The 21146-nt window shown below is 46.3% G+C and overlaps 1 protein-coding gene across 6 annotated transcripts in view; it reads right to left on the bottom strand.

Annotated features, from left to right (window-relative positions):
• The window catches only part of YPEL2 (yippee like 2), a 77065-nt gene that overhangs the window by 43612 nt on the left and 12307 nt on the right, over positions 1-21146 (bottom strand). For 5 of the 6 annotated variants that reach the window (XR_010384433.1, XM_064494987.1, XM_064494988.1 and 2 more), the window contains exon 2: positions 13073-13386. Coding sequence is in view for 5 of the 6 variants with exons in the window: in XM_064494987.1 (XP_064351057.1) it covers positions 13073-13189 (117 nt within the window). In the remaining variant the exon portion in view is untranslated. Of the gene's footprint in view, positions 1-13072; positions 13387-16908; positions 17442-21146 lie in introns of those variants that run through there. The other variant, XM_031468036.2, reaches the window with a different exon arrangement.

Here is a 21146-nt window from a genome sequence, read left to right as displayed (position 1 = left end):
CAAAGTAACAGAAAAACTCAGACATGTGGGGTTGCAGCTGCCAGCTTACGATGACTCAGTGAGCCTTAAGAAGCCAGGAAGGTCACCTGAGGGAGTCTCTCACTCAGCAAACCAGGGAACCCAGGTCCTGAGGTACTTTGAAAGGCCCTCTTCTCAGAGTTATGGGTGTTTGGTGTTTGACAATGATTTATCTGTTTAGCTGAAAGCATCACCAGGAAAGGACGGAGCCTGGTTATTAATTACAGCTACTGGCTTAATTGTCGGTGCTTATTAACTTTACACAATATCAACATTCCTATACATACAAAGCTTGTGGATATATGGTTCGTAGAAGCTAGAGAGAAGTTGAGTCCAATCTGAATCGAACGTTATTACTCCCTTGCTTACAGCGTACGGAATTGAGTCTAAACTCCTTAGCTGAGCTTCTGGGCCGGACATGATCCACCCCTGCTCAGTTCCTGCTTCCCCCTCACACGGCCTCTCCACCTCCTACCTGGGGGCCCGTAGGCTGGATCTCCTCTCGAATGTTTCTCTGCCTCTGCTCAGAATGGCTTCCCCTTTCCTGTTCACTTAGTAAATACACATCCTCTTTGCCCCCAGAGCATCCTGAACAATTGCCTACTCGAAGCTTGTTTTTCACTAATAATAGTTCACCTGCTTGTCTTCCCCACTAGACCACAAGCTACTTAAGACAAACATTTTGTTGTGTCCATTTCTGCATCCCCGCTGCTCCTACAGTAGTACTCAGTGCGTGCTGACTGGTCAGAGAGGGTACGTGCCTGATCCAGTGCCACACTCAACAGTTAACGGCAGAGCCAGGCCTAGAGCAAAGGTGGCTTGACTCTTCGTTTAGGGCTTTTAAAGTGGTGCCACTGGCTCACCATCCACGGGACCCCACAATGTTTTCCCATTCAAGTGATGAGATTGTATGAAACTATGTGCACTGCCTCGCTGGACCACCTTGCCACTGTTAGTGGGAAGCTGCGGGTGCCGGGTGGCTCAGGCTGAAGTTTGGCCTGTGCAGTGGAAATCTTTCTGTCAACCAGACCTTGGCACTGAGCACAGTCCATCAACTCCTACACTCTCCCTACCCAGTGAAGCCCCAGGTTGATTTGGGACTCCCGAAATCACATAAACAAACCCATTTCTCCAACACCTATTTCACAACAGTCATTCCAATCATCTAGCAAGGAGTCGGCAAACAGCACACTAGGGCCAAACCGGGCCTCTCACCTGCTTTGTAAATAAAGTGTTACTGAAACACAGCCACACTCATTTGCTTATGTCTTCTCTGCGGCTGCAGAGTTGAAACCACATCACCAGCAAAGCCAAAAATATTAACTATCTGGCCTTGACAGAAGAAGTTTTGCTGACCACTGATACGGCGAAGGAATAAGGAATAAAGTCTCCAAACAGCCCCTCCCTTCTACCAAGAGACTGGCTGCCCCTACTCTGGAAGCTCGTGGACCAACTGGCTTTTGCATGATGTCATTTCTTTTTTTAGCAATGGTTACAGGCCTGGGATCCAGGAGGAGATTTTGCCTCAGAGACACCCAGGGGCCTGAAACACCTAAGCACGTGGCCCGGCATATAATGATGCTCAAGACATGTTTATCAAATAAACCAACCACAGGAAGTCAGCCAGTCTGTGCCCTGAACCGAGGTCTATCCTCCCTCCTGTCAGCTTCAAGGTGACCAGTCACACAGGTGCCTAGCAGTAGCCTGGTGACCTAGATTTGTCAGGCCTTATCTTATCGGCTTTCCTTCCTCCTGTACTTACCCAGCACCTGCCCCCACAGTGCCCAGGGCAGACGGGCCTGTTGTTTTTACAGAGAAGGAGACAGACTGGGAGGAGCTCTCCTCCCCCACAGATAGACTTTGCCTTTTTTTTTTCCTCTCCCACTAAAGGGAGGATCGAGAAATATGGAGACTTGGAGCTTAAAGGAGCTGCAGGAAGTCTGGTTTTTCTTGCTTCCTCTGTCCTTGGGTTTCCTACGTGAATCAGTCTGGAGTGAGCCTGAAAGGACTCCTCAGAGCCCTACCTGTCATTTGGAACATCCGGCATGTGAAGGGGAGGGGCCAGCTGTGGGTAAAGTCAGCAGAGCAGCCACCAGTGGTGAGAGGCCTGGTGCTAAGAACAGACATTCCTCCCAAGACACATCAGAGCACAGCAAGTCTGATTCACTGACCGCCTCGAGCTTTAAGAGCCCAGCTGGCAGTTTTACAGCTTGGGCTGACACCGTCGAGGAGGACAGGGGCAGTGCGAGGGTAAAGCTGTACACATCTGGGCATCTCATGAAAATCAGGCAGATTGGACAGACAGCAATATGGAACTGTCGGCTTCTCAGCCGCTCCAGACAATCTTGGGTACCAGGCTCAGGATGGAGCTCCCCACTTATACTGCCACGAGCTGCTTCTTCAGACGGTGGGCTTTCCAGTAACCAAGGATTCTGGGTACAAGCTGGGTGAAAGCAAGGCACACACCTCCACTGTATCCCTGATATCTAACATGCAAGAGGAGCTCACTGAATGCAGAATGGAGAGGGCTGAGTGCATGCAGGAGTTCTCACTCCAGGATCTTTTGTTTTGGCAAGAAATGCTTTTCCGGCCCCTCATTTATCTGTTAGAGGGTTGACACTTCAGTGAGTGCTCTTGGTGGGACCAGTCCTCACAAGGAGGAAAAGGAGTTTCCTGGGCCCCCCCAAATAGATAATTTTCCTCTTGACAATCTTAAGTTGCCCCTTCAAAGACCCAAAGATGTTAGGGCCGGGGGTGGGGGGGAGGGGAGAGCCAGTGCCACCTGCCCGGCCTCTTGACATCCCTGTGGTCTGGACAGGAGGGAGTTTATAGACTGATTAGATGTTGTTGTTTTTAGCAGCGGCTGGCGGAGCTGTCTCCTCCTCTCTTCCTCTCCTGCCTCCCCTCCTTCCTCCTCCCCTGAGTCACTGTCCAGCCACTAGCAATAGGCAAGGGGCGGGGTGGTGCGGAGGGAAGCAGAGAACGAAAGTTCTCCTTGGCTTGGCAGCCCTGACCCCAGAAACAATACTCTGGGTCACCAGGTCAAACCCTCCCTTCAGGAGCTGCCTGAGTGCTTTAAAACAAAAGTGCTGGAGATTCTTTTCTAGTTTTGGTTTTTCAAAGGTAAGGAAAATGGCTTCTAGCAGAAGAACCTCATTCCACCCCCACGGTGAAGCATCACAGAGTGAACCAAACTGACAAGCAATTCTCCTCTGCTGCTCCAACGCTCAGACCCAGAATTCTCTTCCAGCTGCCACAGTAGTTTGAGGTCTCTGTAACCGGTTGATGTTTTGTTCAGAGGCAAAATAACCACCTGGCAGACTAGAGGGGAAGGGGGCAGGGCCAGATTTTTCCACTTAAATTCTAGAGAGGTCTCCCAGCTGCTTGCAGATAAGCCCCCCACCCCCCACGAGCAGAGTGGAAGCTGCTGAGCAGAGTGGAAGCTGCCGCTGCTTGTGACTTAATTACCTCCAGACACCTGCTGGGCCCTTTGGAATTACTACAAGGAACAAGAGACTCAGTGATTCTACAGGTTTCAGAAGACCACTGACGACATGGTACACTTAAAGGGCAAGAGCTGAGACCCTCGAGAGAGGAAGGAGCAGATATACCAGGACTGTTATGGGTGCCAGCACCTGGTTACGTCTGAGTGCCACTTTCTGTTTGGTTTTCTTAATGAATCTTCATAGATAACCAACATTTACTGAGCATTTACTATGAATGTCCGGCTCTATGATAAATACTTTATATTGATCAACTCACTTAATTCCCACAAAAAATCTTACAGGTGTCTAATATTAATATTATTCCCATTTTCCCAATGAGGGCACCAAGACAGAGAGAGGCTACTTAACTTGCAAAACTACTAAGCAAAAAAGCCAGGGTTTGAGCCCAGGTAGTCTGACTCAGACGTTAAGACTGCTAACCACTAAGTTACCTCGGATCAGCTTTGGGGATGATACTAGAATGGGAGGACGGGGGAGGTGGCTGGAACTTTTAGTGGCAGTCAAAGCTAATGCCTGAGAAAACAGTCTTGCCCAAGAGCATGCAGTTTGATACCAGCCTTCTCCGAGCTGCCAGCCCTCTCCTCCAGGGCTGCGCCCAGCATTTACAAGCACCTGTTATGTGTACGGCAGTAGGCGGTGGGGCAGGGAGGGGGTGGCAAAGTGCAGAGTCAGAGGGACTCGGTTTCTCTGGGCCTTGGCTTCCTAATTCCCCTAAAATGAGGGGTCGAACTAGAAAAACCCAGAGGCCCCTCCAGCTCTAAAATTTGGATAATCCGTGACTCCAGGTCATTTGGAATCTTATTAGGAAACAAGACAATTATACATAAAAGTGCATGTAACCACAATGACACAGACCATATTATTACAAGACAGTCATTACTAATTGCCAAATGAACCACCAGGCAGTGAGTTCTACAGACGTCCAGTGGAGGGAGAGAAGCCTGCACTCCAGGAAGACATCCTAGGAAATACTTAAGCTGGTCTTCAAGAATGGGTGCAAACTGAAGAGAGAAAAGGGAAGAACTCTCTATGGCAAGAGAAAGGTAAGAGGAAGAAGGGGTAGGATTAACTACCAATGTTACCAAGAGTTCCAGAAAACAGTCGGCGGAGCTACCTAGGTCAGGCTACGGTAAAGAGGGCAGAGACCTAACAAGAGCTGCATCCCACGCAGCGTCATGGTACCCGATGGCCTTAGGCAAGTCACGTGACCTCCACCTTGAAGTGATGCTGTAAGGAGTCCTGGCACACAGTAGGTCTTTAATAAATAGTAATCAACAGCAGCAATGCGAGATTTTTTCATTCTGGGGTTTTCTATGGCACCAACACAACCGCATCTGGAACATTATTCTGCCCTCCACGGTGAGCCTTACTTTCCCACGTACCCCAAAGATCGCAGGCTCTCTGAGAGTAGGAATCATGTTGGCTTCTGCTCCCTGTCCCTAGCACCCAGCTGAGGGCCTGGCATGTTGTTTGAAAACACAAAAAATATTATTGAATTGAACAACCAGTGTATGATGGCAGATTCCAAAAATACAAACAGCCAAAGCAGCAATGGTGCCACCTTCCTTCTTGCTTCTCAGGGAGAACTCTCTGCTGAAGAGGGTTTGGATTTTCACTAGGAACACGAGCTTGCAACCACCAGAGTCCTTGCTGAATGCTGAGACATGAATGCACAATCTTAGGACTGGAACCTTACAGGCACTTGCAAACCACAGAGTTAATTTTCAGGGTACGCCTCATAGCTCAAGTCAACATTTCCTTTCGGTATTTAAAGCAACCACATAGAAAGGACCACATTTGAGCAGATTTTGTGCTCCAGCTGCCTGCAGTCTGCAGCAAAAAACACAGATGATTCACTCGACTTGGTCCCTAGCAGCTCCTTTGATAATAAATCGGTGAGCAATTCTACTTATGCCCAGATCATTAATTTTCACAGACCGTGGGACAGATCCGCCTCCCAACCAAAGAGTGTGACTTCCTGAACTCAATTCCCTTTTACTGTGGCTATAAATGAGAGGGAGGATTTTTTTTTTTTAACCTTAGAATGCTTGTATTTCTTTCCCAAGCAGTGGTCAACAAGTATGTACTGAATGATCACCATGTGGCCAGAACACCCTCAGACCACTGGGGTGTGTAAGCACTAGTCTCTCCACTTCCAGTCTCTTCTTCAGCAGTTTACCTCCTACATCTGACATCTGACAGCAGAGCTCCGGTCATGTCACTGCTTGCTCACAAGTCTTCAGTGGCAGCCAACTGCCAGAAGGACGAAGTCCGAACCTCTATTCTCCCAGCAATCTGACTTTGGCCCACTCTTTCAATCTGTTTTCACACAGCTCCTCAATGATCTCCCCCAAAAGAACAGCTGCCCCACACACACTCCTGGCCCCCACTTCTTTATTCATGCTGCTCTTTTTACTGGCCCCTCACGTCTAGGTTCTTGCTTCAAGGTACATCTCAGTGTCACTTCTACCAAGTCTTCCCAGAACTTCTATTTCTAGACATGGATCTTAAGGGGTGTTTTTTTTTTTTCTTGGGGTGGGGGTGGTTGAGGGGTTTTTTGGATCAACAATCCTTTGAGGACCTAATGAAAGCTATGGAACCCTCCCTAGAAAAATATACATACACACAGAATTAAACATACAATTTCAGGGATCCCTTGAAGTTAGTCCAAGGACCCCAGATTAAGAATCCCTCATTCTGTCTCTATTTTAGAGTACTGATAGTGATTCACTCAGATCTTCACTGAAAATTTGCCAATCTTTAGGACTTGGACCAGGTGCTATAGACACCAGGATGACATCACGATCATCTCCACGAGTAGTTCATAGGTTAATGGGAGACATTCATCATCACACTGTGATAAATGCTTTAAGATAAACCTAAGGTAAAGTACATAGCCGCAGGGGATTGGTCCCAGGATCCACTTCAGATACCAAAATTCGAGGATGCTCAGATTCCTTATGTGGAACTGTGGATATAGAGGGCCAACTGCACAAACTCCAAGAAGGGATGAGTTTTGGGGGCCTGGTCAAGATGGAGGAGTACGAAGACCCTGAGCCCCGCTCCCACCATGGGCACATCAAAATCACAACTACTTAGAGAGCAACTGTCAGTGAGAATGACCCAAAGACGAGCAGAAAAGATCTTCTACAACTTAAGATATAAAGGAAACAGAACCAGATGAGACTTAGACATTGACCAGAAAACACCTGTACCAGGGCCTTCATAAGAGGCCCCTAGCTGTGAGAACTCACGCCATTCACTCCATGCATGGAGACATGCTACGTGGATGAGCGCCATTTTTCTCCTCTGAAGACCCAGGCTGGAACCTACAATGAAGAGTTTGTACATGGAGGCTTTGTAAGAACCAAGCTGAACACTGGCTCCCTGATAATTGTGACTGCAGACATTCCTGAGCTGGATGTTGTATCTGCAAAGGTTGACTGGCCCCCTGCTCCAGATGGCTAGCTTTCAAATTTAGAAACAAAGAGTATGGTTTCACGGCACAATGTGGACATCCATTCAACATATACTGTAGAATGACTGTTTACCCACCATAATGGAAACCATCTGAATCATGCTGACATACATATTTTAAATTTGCTATAACATCTCAAGATCTATACATATGTGTGCTTTGGTTTTGATTTTGGTTTGTTAAATTGTTCTCAGGAAAAAAAAAGGAAAAGAAAAGGAAGAGATGGCTTATGAAGCTTTTATCTCCCTAACTAGAGTAAAAGTTCTTCAGGATAAAATCCATGAGGGTAGAGTCATAATATCTAGTACAGTGCCCACACCCCACCATGCCCACAGAGAACATATTTACTATTTGTGCAATGACAGAACGGAACCAATGAAACAAAAGGGCAAGTTACAGGCACAGTCCCCACTGCCATCACCCACATGTACCAGAGGCCTCTGAGCTCCTGTTAAGGTGGTCCCAATGTTGAAAATTATGCTATACAAATTATACCAGCCTAATTTGTGGCTTATCTCACCCTGAACTGATTCAATCTCTGTCCCCATGTGGAGAAGATATCATAAGATGTTATATTATACAAATTCTAAATAATTTCTTTTCACCAAGAAACACTATAATCTAACCACATGCCTCTGTTTGGAGATTTGCTGTACAGACTTGGTTCACCTGTCACCCCTTCCTGGGTGGTCAGCAGACAGCTCATTTGCGCCCCTCCAGAAATAACACTCCATTAGTAGGAGATTAGGGCTTTCAAAGATCAAATAGTTGTGGAAAAGAAGTAATTGCAGGTTGGATATGTGATTTTTCTTTACAAGTTAAACTGAATGTGTTCGTAAACTGGGCTTACTGGCTTATGTTGGAACTCTTCCATAATTTATCACTTATGCTTTTACCGAACCCTCAGAAATGCTCTTTAGGAAACTGACAAAAACACAATAATGTTTTGCTAATATTGCAAAAGAAGCAAAAGCACCCACTATGGTATGGGTTGTGCAACACTGACTATCCTCAACCTTTTGTTTCTTGAAACCTATCAATCACTCTGGTCTTAGGTCCCCACTATTTTAGAAACAAAAACAACCACTTTTAATGAGACAGACAGACATAGGTTTACATGCAATCTGGCTTTTTTCCTAGAATAGAAATACTAATTTTATTGAATTATGGTTTTATAATAGTCATCCATTGGATCCTAAAATTTCTTGGCTAACAAAATTACAATATAACATATATTCTGCAAGTTAGAAAAGCTCACAAAATTATCTTCAAGGACCATCTTATTGGATGTGTTCTTTAGGAGTTATGCTGCTTAACGTTATGCGGTAGTCACTAACACTCCTAATATAATCTGATGCTCACTATAACATTTTCCAGGGCATTTAGAAGAAAAGAAATGAATAGATGTTTTAGAAATTCTGTTTCTGCATTTAATTTTTACATTAAGTTTTCAGGACATAAATAACTGTATTAATATTCTGGAGTGTTAGCTTTATTGCACATTAAAGACAAACTGGTGGGTGGTGGGAATTAGAGAGACAAATCCCTGACAAATTCTCAAGTGGTCCACAGTCTCTAAGTCATTGTGTTCGGGGTACAAGTCTTGCTGGGCATCACTGGTGGAGAACACTCATGCTCAGACGCAGAGGTGGGAGCCTGAGGCAGAGCGGGCCTCTCAGAAGCCACCAGGTCAATACAAGGCTTCAGGCTTCAGAGCAAATCCCTCCCTGCCACTTTTCTCAAAGCAATGCTATAGCTAATATCTAGGCAAGAAGGTAAAACCAAAATGCCACCACTGTAAGCCTAATGGAACCCTGCAGGGAACAAAAATGACCTGCCTCCTAATTAGACTGCAGCCTCAGAAGGAGGCCCAGCTCCTCACACACAGTGAGGCCGAGACGCGGCCTGGCCCCGAGGCTGTGTCACCTCAGGCTGGTCACTGACCTGCCCACTTTACCGCCTCCTATGACACCTTCCCTCTAAGGATCCAGTGCACTTACTGCAACCTGTGTCTTGAAATGAAGCCAAAGTGGGTTCATGGTAGATTAATCCGATTCACCGCTCTTTTTTTTTTTTTTTTTGACAATACTGGTTCTTTTTATTGGCAACATGCTTCAACATTTACTGTGTACAATTTACCACTCTTAAATGGCCTACTTGCAGTGCCATCGAAGGGTTAGCAGGAAGGAGGCAAGGAAAGGACTACAGATAGAAAATTTCTATGGAAAAGTTTTGTGAAGATCCAGGTTCCCATAATAGACAGTATCCACTTACATGAGCATTAGATGGTTCTCACTGGGGACAACTAACCACTCCAATTGAAACTATTATTATTTTATAGCCAAAGCATATTTTTATACTGGGCCTTGCACCATTAAGTGAGAAACTGTGAGCAATTCCTCGTGCTAACCCAAAATACCTCTGCGTGCAAACACTTCAGCATTTAGACCACAACACCCCCTAAGAAAGAAGTTGTAGGAGGCCTCAGCACATTCCCTAGATAGTTCTGTCATCGATTCAAACCCCCCCACTCCCCCCAACCCGTCCCACATCCTACAGAGCAAATGCTGTTACCTTTCTGCCAACACACACACACACACACACACACACACACACACACACACACACACAAACTCTGCTGCTCTTCTACTGCCTTATCCTTTTAAATCCAACTCCTGTGCCCCAGGTTCTAAAGTGAAACTGTCTTGGCTAAACCAAATTTGCTTAGTGTCAGGCAGTAATGAACCCCTCCATCCTACCTCCTTGCCTTTTTTTTTTTTGGACATCAAGGCCAAGAGAAGCAAAGGAAACTATTTTATCTTTGCATAGAGCTTTGTGATTTGCAAACCATCCACACATCTGTGACCTCACCCAGCCTCATAACAACCCAGTGAGGTAAACCTACTCCCCCTACACTCAAGTAAGGTAGGCCCACCTCCTAGGACTGTTACAGCAAAGGCACAGAGTACGCGCACTAGAAGGGCAAGGTCTTAACCATCAGACCCAGCCAATGTTACTTTACTCATTTCATCAGTGAGAAAATGAGACTCAGGTTGGACAGCTGATTCCAGGCAACGAGGCCTCAAAGAATCTAGACCACACTCGGAAGACGGAAAGCCCATACAGGAGTCTTTCCACCACCATATCAATGCAGAACCTAATTGTTTAAAACTTGATAACTACACATTTCCATGTCGGTTTAGCCACACAGATCAGAAGGGAGCCTGAAGTCCTGATTCTGTTCCCAGTTCTCCGCCAGCGACATACCCCACATACCTTTAGTTCTCTGGACCTTTGTGTCGCCTTCTCCATAATAAAGGGAGACTGACTTTAAAAAAAAAAAAAACACCCAAACAATGGAATGTCAAGCTTCCAGACGAAAGGCTCTATTAGAAGTACAAAGTCTTGTTTAATTACACTGCTGCTCCAGTTTGCTGCTTCCCAGCTCCTAACTCCCACTGGGTGGATTCTGAAACCGCATAGGAGATTATGTCAAGAGGGGAGAACAGGAGAAACATTCTCTCCCTGAACTTTCTTAAATGGAAGAGAGAAACAAAACGAAAAGAAAGGCCCATTTTCCAAGGAGGGGGCTGGGGGCCGTGATCTTTCCGTTAAGCGGACCTGCACAAGAATCTATAGATTATTTAATGCCGGGGGTGGCTGTGGAATGAAATAAAGGAATCTTTGTGCAGTGCCAACCACAGTTCCCTCACTTTCCCCACAGTCAGGCATTTAACCCAACTCTCTAAATCATCAAGCTCTAATGCACCCCATCTGTGCACCGGTTGTAGCCAATGAAACTGAAGCCTGTGCTGACTTTGGCCTGGACTTGGGAAGGAGCTTTTCTGCCCCAAATGGGGCAGGAAGGAGACCATGAGGCCAACAAGGCCAACAAGGTCTTTTTGGCTCATCCCTTGTCTTCTCCCAAGGCCCAGGATCCACCCGTCTGTTCATTTGCTCATTTACTGAGCTCTTGCTGTGGGTCAGCTTCTGACCCAGAGATACAAAGCTAGCAGGACAAGGTCCCAGGAGGAAAAGGACGTGTGCGGGCTCTTGGGAGAGAGGAAGGAGGTAAAGGAGAAGGGATGCTCTTGGCTGAGGCACAGAGACCTGAAATACCCATATCTGCATATTCAGGGAATGCTGCTTAGTTGGAACATAAAGCAAGGACCAGCAGGGGCCCTAACTCCAAAAACTAGGCTCTGCCAGATCATGCAAGGCCCCGTGTACCAGGCCAAAGAGATAAGATATCAACTTTGAAGGCCATTACCACCCCCACATATTCACTTCTGCCCATCGACAAAGCCCAGCTCAAATGCCACCTCTTCCAGAAATCCTTCTTCAGCACCCTCGAGGTAACTGCCCTTTCTCCTTTGAGAACTCCAGATTTGAGTTCTTGGACAACTTGTATGAGTCTCAACTTCTCCATCCATACAACATCTGACTAACAGCATCTACCTTAAGGCTTCTTGTGACAGTTAAGTGAGGTAACATTTATAAAGGGTTAAGTGGCAGTTTTTAGTACACAGAAGGTGCTTTAGTACAGTTTATTGTGACCTCCATTTCTTATGATACATAGCACTTCTTCCTGATACTAAAAAGATATATGTGTTGGCTTCCACTTTCTCTGGAGATTTCCAGAAATAGGACAGCTCACATTTTCCCTCCAAGCTTGCGGGCCCCCTTCCAAAGCAAAGAGGACTGACTCCTCTCTCCCCTCACTGACACAGCCTTTCCCACATCCAAACTTCCAGACTCAAGGGGTTCCCAGCAGATTCAAGAAAAATCCAAGACAAGATGAGTTAGTTGACAGAGAAGGAAGCTGGAGGCTGGCTGAATGTAAATAGCACAGAGGAGAGGAATTAGCAGAAACCTAGAGAAGGGAAAGTGGGCCAGAGGCCAGGACTCTGAGGGCCCCAGGGTTCAAGCTCTGCGGTAACCCTAGACCCTGGAAGAGGCCTCGCAGGAGGAGCTTCACCCGCGGCCCTGATTTGAGAACCCCACTCCCAGCCGTGGTTGTTTCAGCAGCCTTCTCCACTTCCTGTCAAATCAGCCAGCTGGACAGGGCTCTTCTCTAACTTCCTCCCTCTCTGGCTGGGGCTTCCAAGGCAGAGGCAGGGAAAGTAATGCCACCATTTCTAGCAGTTCTTGTAAACAGAATAAAAACACCAATTTTTTTTTAACTTAGTCTGAGTCTGCGTAAAGGTTTCTTCTTCTTCTTTTTTTTTTTTTTTTTTTACTTTAATGGCATGAAGTCCAGATTCTGAAACAGGGTGTTTTTTAAAGGGAAAAGTCCCCCATGGGTTCCTTCTCCTTTTCATGCAGCCAAGTAAAAGCTGTTTCTCCTCCCTTGGAAACTTAGGGCCAGGAGGGAGGCGGTCCCCCTGAGAACGCTCCCGGAAGGCGCTAGTTCTTGGACTGCACAACTGAGGCATTAGGTGTATTTATTTATTTATTATTAACACCCCCACCCCCACTTCAGGAAGCAGTTGCCAAGGCTCCTTAGGGAAATGGGATTCCACTCTTTCTTCTGATTGTGAACAAATGTCATGCCATGTTACCTCATGTAGAAGCCCTAAAGGTCCCCATAAGCCACTGGGTCAGCTCTTCACCAAGCCACTTTTGGTCCTCCCAAAGGCCACCCATTTTAGTAATTTGACTGTCTGGTAACCTCTCTGGGGGCTTGAAGAGAATAACCCCTACTACATGATCCTACCTTTCTTAGAACTCCCTTTCCAGGCAGGCAGCCCCCTACATCGCGTTTACCCGCCAACCCAGGCCAAGCAAGCGGAAGGAAAGGCTCCCATCACTCCTCAGCCTGCAAGCTGCCAGCACCCACAGCCTCCAACAGGGATGACATCTAAATTCCAAAGTTACACGTTAAACTAGTACACCCTCCCTCCAACTCAGTTATTTCTCAGCTGAGTGAGACAACCACGCGGGACAAAAGACGGAGTACAAAGGTCCCAGGCTCTCTGGGAGAGCGTGTCAACCTCTGCAAACCCAGGAGCCAGCAGTGCCCTTGCCCCACCCCATGGGTAGGCACGGAAGGCCTGCAGGGAACATGTACCTTGGAAATGAGTTCATCATGATTGGCCAAGTGGGCTCTGCAGTGAATGCAGCTGTAGGTCCGATGGCACGAGGGCAGGTATGCCTGGAAAGTCTTGGATCTTGTCATCTTCACCATTGGCGCTGCTGAACGTGGGCTGAACTCCGGGGTGGCCCACGAGGCACTCCCACAGGATGGGTCGCACGGGAAACACCGGAAGACACAGGTAAAGGCCGTGGTTTGGCAAGGGGTGGGTGTGCGGCAGGCTCCACACACTGGTGATGTCTTCAGAGGAAGGACCCTCAGGCAGAGGTCGAGGGCTGGTTCTCAGCAGCCTGCAGTGCCAAGATAAGGGAATATCATGAGCTGAAGGAGCTGGGCTTCCGGCAAACCAAGCAGAGTCCAACTGCCACCCAAGAGAGAAGGCAGCTTTTACAGGATAAAACGACCCCCTTCTCTGTCCTTACACTGTGCCAAGATGCCCAATGAATACGAAGAAGCCAATGGAGATCTCAGTATTGCTGCTGTTCTAGAGTTGGAGGTTCAGTATCAACTCAGGGCTCTCAGCAGTCACCCTACCAACATCCAGAAAACTGACACGAATACCATTCCCAGGAAGCCCTAGAAAAGGCCAGATATGCCACCTGCAACCCCAAGGAGAGGACTCCTCAGGCGCCCCTTCTCCTGAGTCAAGCAAGACAATAGGCTGAAAAAGCTTACTCTCTAGAGATTCACTACATCAACCGTCACAGGTGGATTTCTCATCCATTTACAGATGCCAGGAGTCCTCCCACCCTTGAAACCACCACCCACAGAGGCAACAAACCCCATCCTACCTTTTGCTTATGAACTAATAAGCATGGGATACAAAGGATCAAGTTCAACCAGCAGGGTCCCTCATGGCTGGCCAGTCTTTTTGGGAGAAGTGACTCTCTTTGCAATATCTTGCCCAGAAGTAGATGCTCAGTATGTGTGTGTATATATATATATATATATATATATATATATATACACACACACACACACACACACACACATATATATACACACACACACACACATATATATATATACACACATACATACATACACACACACACACACACACACACACATATACATATATACAATATACATACTTTTTGGAGGGGAAGGCAAGTAAATGAATGAAATTCATGGTATAATCAGACTCCTGCATCTAAAATTCACAGTAACGGTGAATCTTTCCAGAATTTCCCTTCAACCCTCAAACTTTCCATTACTCATCCCACAGTACCAAACATTTCTCCTACCACAGCCTCAGCTCTTTTATTCTAATGAGAAACAAGGACACTGAGAAGTGGGGTGGCTCCCAGGGTACGTCCAAGTAAAGGTCTGAGGGCAAAACTCCAAGGTTTAAGACCCACTCTGCTTCACTGAGGCTCACATACCTGAGGCTTCTGGACCTACCTATTCCCTGGGCTTCACTAACGGGGGTGGTGTTCCCACTTGTCTACCTCCCAGGAGAGCCAGAGTGTTAATTAAAGCCTGTGTCATGCTTTGAAGATAAAATTATTTAGAGAGACGGGGGAGGAAGACAAACAAAATCAGATCTTTCTTGCTGGATTATGCCTGGGATCCATCTGGATGTTTAGACAAAGTCCGCAAATCATAGTCCTCTTTTTCCTCTAAACCTCTGGAACCAAATCTTTCACAGGGAAGCTGTCCTCCTCCCTGACATCCTTCCCAACACAGCACCACTGAAGGCCACTGTACCCCTGGGACTCTGTATCTTCCTGAGTGGCCAACACCACTGGCCAGCACTAGACTGAAGGACAACAGTGGTCACTAGCTCTTCTCCTGCATGTCCCTTGAGCAGCTACGCTAAGCAAGCCCCACCTCCAGGGTGACCAGTTCCACATGAGATGTCCAACCCTGTTGAAGGGATTCAGACCTACAGGGGCCCAGACATAACGTCTTCCTTGCTCAGTCTTCCACCACTACTTTTAAAGATGTGAAATCAGATTAAACTGAACATTACAGTAACATGTGGAAAATGTGGAGGTGAGAATTAGTCTCCCCAGCTCCACCTCGGAGTCAGACCTGGCCATAACAGGAGATGAGGGAGATCCACGACTCCAGGGAGCAGAGAGCCCCTTCGTCTCACCCTGGGTGTCCTCCCGTAGTGGTAAGGTGAGGGCTCAGAACCAAAGCCCAGGGCAGACCAATGCTGTTGGGTGTTGAAGCGTTCCAGGTGGTAGAAAGAGCAAAGTAGGGGTTTCCTGAAATACCCTTGAACTTTCCAATACTCCTGTTCCACTCTCAGGAGGGACAGCATTTCCAGGAAGGGAAGGGGTGATAGGTCAGGGGGTAAGTTAAGACAGAGGCAGGGCAAGCGAGTGGGAGGCTTGCCCCAGGCCAGCCGCTTCTGAAGTCCACAGCCTCAGCTGCCCAGCGGGGAGCAGTGGGAGCACCGGCCCTGTCAGTCCGCCTTATACAAACACTGAGGGAGGAAAAGGAAACAATGAGCCCTGGCTGCCAGTCTGGGTTTACAGAGCGGCCACAGAGTCTGTTTTCTTACACACACAGACGGCTTCTAAATTATGCATTTCCCCAGAGCGGAATTATTTCTTCGCTCACTTCTCTTCTGTAGGAACCCCCCCAAAAAAGTTCACAGGGAGGGGTTTCTGGTTATGCTCAACTTCAAATCTGAATCTCACAACTTATTCAAAGCTACCTACTGAAGAATCAGCATTCACGTTCTGCATGAAACGTGAGTACGTCACACACAAACACGTACCCAGGCACACACAACCATTGCACACCACACCGCAGAAACTGAAGAGAGAAAAATGGGCCACGTGAGCAACATCCCAGGCTGCCTGCTGCTAGGGGAGCCCCGAGGAGTCGAGAAGACAGGTCTTGGACTTGGCTGCTAGACTCTGCTCCTCCTGCTCTTCCAGAGGAACGTGAAGGCACCCACAAAAGGTGCCTTGTGCCCCGAGAAGAAAGGAAAGAAAAGTGGCTTTTGGAAATACACAACTTGTTCAACTGGGGCAGGGTGAACTAGAAGGAATGAGAGGGGGAAAGTGGAAAGCAAGGGGAAGCAGGATCAAGAGGGAGTCCTTGTGTCTGAGAAGAAAGAAGAGAATGGACCGAGTGAGAGAAAAAGATGAGAGCTGAGGACCGAAAAAGTCACCTATTACCATCTTCTTTCCTCTTTAAGGGAAAATGCTAAAAGCTACTTCTTTTAGAAAGAAATCAGTTTTTAGGAAGGAAGAAAAAATAGATTTTTTTTTTTAAAGGAAGAAATTAAGAGTATGGGGCTGCCGAACTCACATTTTAATTTTTGGACTCTGGGTACCTGCTAATGGGGCCACAGGCTCCGTGGGGCTTCATGAGTTGAAAATACTGTGGAGTCCAAATTGATTCCCAACAATAATCAAATGAGCTCAATATTTAAAAGCCTCAGGGCACATGTACAAACTAAACACCATTTTAAGTGAAGTAATAATCCATCACAGTGGAAATTAAAGGAAGATTTGCTACCACCCCCAGCTGGCTCCTGCTGATCAGCATGGAAAGAAAAGATGTGAAATATTATGATTAAAAACAAAGACCTTAGATACACCAGTCTGAGAGCCAAATGCATAGGGAGCACACAGCAAACCTGGCTGTCCCACCTTGCAGACTGGTTTTTTCCATAAGGAGTCACAACTGCAGGTGGAAATCAAAACAGAACCTTCTGAGTCACCAGGATGGAGAGGTAGGAGGTACGGATTCATCAGGTAAGTCATAAAGGAACTGAATAAACGATGTGGAAGACAAGGCAGAACAGCCACACACAGAGCTCCAGAAACTGAGAAGATGGAACTCACCAGGCGATGTGACACCTCAGCCAGAGAAGCAGACTATCCCCAGGTGTGCCTCCGGACTGTTGTTTTGTTGTGGGGTGTTTTGGAGGAGGGTAGGCAGAGACTGCCTGGAAAAGAAGTGGGCTCTGGAATCACAAAACCAGTTCTGCTCCTTTCTAGCTGAATGACTCTGGCAAGTTACTCAACAGCTCTGATCCTCCGCTTCCCCAATTCTAATAATACCAACATACACAGGGTTACAAGGATGTTGTAACTGCATACGCGGTGCTGGCACACAAAACACACCAAAATTGTAGCTATTATGATTTTTAGTGGTCAGTGAACTGGGGTGGGGGTGGGGTGGCGATGCTGCTGCTTAGAAAGAGAGGAAAAAGAAAAAGGAGGCCCAGGAGTTCAGAGACAGACACAGTTTGCCTGCCACTTCCCTTAGGACTCTCCAACTTGTCTTCAAGCACTGTAGCTGGAACTACTGGAATGACATTTCTCTAAACCTTGAATTCTCCTTTCATGGTGAGAGGAGGTGATGATGACCCCGGGGGAACCAGAGTATTCCCCTCATCACTACTGAGGTTCTTCTAAGAGGTGGCTTCCCCAGTGGCCATGCTCCCATAGGCCCCAAAGCACTGCCAGGAATACAGTGTCTTATTCACACAGCCCAATGAAGGCCCCTGAGCCTCCTTTCTCCTCTAAATCCACCCTCCACATTGCAGTCACTGTTACGTATTTAAAAAGCAGATTTGGCCACATCATCTCTCTCACGTCCTTCAGAAAGGTAACACAGGGCAACAGGTAACCAGATGAGTTCTGGGTATTTATCTAAAGAAAACAAAATCACTAATTCAAAAAGATCTACGGATGCCTATGTTCACTGAAGCACTATTTACAATAGCCAAAGTATGGAAGCAATCTAAGTGCCCATCGATAGATGAATAGATAAAGATGATGTGGTATTTAAATTCAGTGGAATATTACTCAGCCATAGAAATGAATGAAATATTGCCAATTGCCAGGTTGGACCTAGAGGGGATTACTCAAGGTAAAATGAGTCAGACAGAGAAAAACAAATACCATTTGATTTCACTTGTGTCTGAAAAAACAAAACAGAGCAAATAAACAAATGTAATAAAACAGAAATAGAGTCATAGATACAGAGAACAAACTGGTGGTTGCCAGAGGGAAGAGGAGTAGGGGGACAAACGAAATAGATGAGGTACAAACTTCCAGCTATAAAATAAGTCATGGGGATGAAATGTACACAGAGGGAATATAGGCAACAATACTGCATTAACTTTGCATGGTGACAGATGATAATGGGTAATGATCATTTCATAATGTATAAAATATTAAATCACTGTGTGGTACATTGGAAATTAATATAATACTGTATGTTAATTATAGCTTCATTTAAAAAAAAAAAAAAAGATGGGTAACGGAACCAGACTTGAGAGTTTCAAATCTCAATTCTATCATTTCCTAGCTGTGTGACCTTGGATAGTTTACTTAACCTCTCTGGACCTTGCTCTCCACATCAAAAACTAGGAACCCTAATATTGACCTCATAAGGCTCTTGTGAGAATTAGCTAAGCTAATATATATTAAGTACTCAGCATGGTGTGTAGCAAATATACAAATTCGAAGTACGTATTACTGCTGGCAACCATCTACCACTGACACCCACGAACGGCTTCAGACTCATCTCTACCACCTTCTACTCTACACTCCATTTTTTGAACTGACATTTAAGGGTCTACCATGTGTCAGGAACAGTCTCCTAAGTGCTCAGTAATGGCAACCAAACTTTGCAGTTCCTCCTAATACACCACACCTGCATTTCACCCTTTTGTGGTTTTGTTGATGTCATTCCCTCGATCTGACACACCCTTCCCATGTCTCATCACAAGGCCCTTAACTTGTCTCTTAAGACTCAGCTCAAATGTCCCCTCAGCATTGGACTTATTTGCCCCTCCTCTGTGCTCACCTCCATCTTAATATTTACTCTATTGAAATGGATATTATCCTTTTTTGCCTTTGTATCCTCTGCTAGAAGTAAGAGCCAAGAGAAGGGGCCACATTTTAGTCATTTCTGTACCCCCTGAACTCGGCAGCATGGAGCATACAGTAGGGGCCACTGCTGAACCGAATTCCCCCTGCTTCCCACTGGGCTGCTGACTAGTGGGCAGCAGACATGACCGAGGCCTCGCCCTTCCTCCTGCCAATACCGAGGCAAGATGCAAAGTGGGGCTCCGGGCACCATGGAACCCTGTTCATCCCCGACAGCCTCTACTCAGATCCTGTGCTGAGATGCCAGAACTATAGTTCTTCTGGGCTATAGAAGATTTTTTTAACATTAATCAAAGGCCTGTCAGCCCCTCTCTCTCCCTTTGGAGACGGCCCACATTCTGTCTATGGAATGTGTACCTACTTTTAATCTGAGCACCAAACCCCCACACCTCGTGGTCTTTCTCTTGCCTTTCAATGTGTCTTTCTGAATAAATCTACCTTCACTCAAGAAAAAAAAAAGCCTGTCATTGTTATCCATGCCCATTTTTCACATTTACAGGGTCTAGGTCAAATATAATAATATAATGTGTTTTATATATATAGCTGTTGGGGGTATAGCTTAACCATTTTCCAGTTTTTCTGTCTCTTATTTATTGTAGAAACTCTTAGAAAGCCCGAAGAGGACTTTATGCTGGCTTTAAGGACAGGAGCCTGGCTGAACAGTCTGTTCTAGAGGGAAAGAGAGAAGCCCAGGTTGGATGCAACAAATAGGTGGCAGTGGGAAGGGGACACGTCAGCCATTTCTGAGACTGGAGACAGAAAAAAGAGATACTATGGCGGTGGAAAGTCTCTATCCCAGGAGGATCGTTCTCTATCCCCAATCCTAATCTCACCAGAATCCTAAACCCAGACCAGGGAGCAGAGAGACCCAGTTTCCCTGGCTGCCAAATAAGAGAAGTGGGTGGTGGTGTCATCCACTGGAGACGAGGACAGGATTAGAGACAGATGGACTTGGATTCCGCCTTGGGTCTTCTCACTAGCTGCACCACCACTGGGCAAACTGAAAGGGAATAACAGCGCCTACCTCGTGGCAGAGACAAAAACATCAAGTGAGACAATGCAAGTGTAGCATTCACCGCCTGCACGGGCTTAGTCCTCAATAACCGTGATTTGCCATGATCATCCTTACCAGCGCGGGAGAAAAAGCACAGGGACTGTTCGTACTCACGAGACCTAAACGAGCAATGCTCTGCTCTGCCCGGTTGACTCATGGTGGTTAGAGGGTTAGACCCAAATTAATCCACTTAAAGGTATACAGTGATATAAGTAGGTTTTTGTGGTTTAGCTGGGGATCTGACACTACTGCAGTATCATTCCGGACAATAGACCACTCCATCACTCAGGACAGTGGAAGTTACCTTTGTGGTCCGCACTGGCTCTACTAATCCCAGGATGGGGCCACCATTGAGAACTTTACTGAAACGCCCCTATTAAAACTGCCACGGAGCTGATTGCAAGACACACAGGAAAATCAATGCCATCATTTCATAGTTAACCATTTTATAGCACTGGGCCCAGGTGGTACTTCAAATCCTTCCAGTTGATAATAAAAACCAGTTTGAATATTCCAGAAACCACTGTCTTTCACAAACAAAACCAGGGAGGGGATAGCTCAGTGGTAGAGCGCATGCTTAGCATGTATGAAGTCCTGGGTTCAATCCCCAGTACCTCCATTAAAAAAACAAAACAAAACAAAGCAAAAAACAGATAAACGTAATTACCTCCCCCCACCAAAAAACAAAGCTTGAAAAAGCAAATAATTTTTTTTTTAAAAAAGGGAAAAGAAATAATAAAGACCACTGATAACATCGCACCATAACAAATATAACAATGAAAAAGTTTGAAACATTGTGAGAATTACCAAAAACAAAAACAAAAAAACCCACCATTCATCTCCAGCCTGGATACAGGGCCTAGCCTTGATTTCAGGGGGATTCTCTGTCAGGTGATAATCCTACATGATCTCTAGGATTCCTTCAGCTCTTAAAGTCCTGATTTCATGTTGTAAAATGATGGCTCTGCCAGCCAAACCCTGCCCCAGAGCAAAGTACCCACCAGCCAACCTTCGTTCTGTTGAGACCTTGATTTCAGCGAGGTCACAGAACGTGCCAGTCTCACAGAGTCCACTCAGAGATGGCTGCTGAAGCAGTGCTCTGCAACATCTGTTAGCAAAGCAATAT

The sequence above is a fragment of the Camelus dromedarius genome, chromosome 16 (assembly GCF_036321535.1).
Source record: "Camelus dromedarius isolate mCamDro1 chromosome 16, mCamDro1.pat, whole genome shotgun sequence".
Classification (NCBI taxonomy): Eukaryota; Metazoa; Chordata; class Mammalia; order Artiodactyla; family Camelidae; genus Camelus; species Camelus dromedarius.
This window is presented reverse-complemented; position numbering and strand designations above follow the sequence as displayed.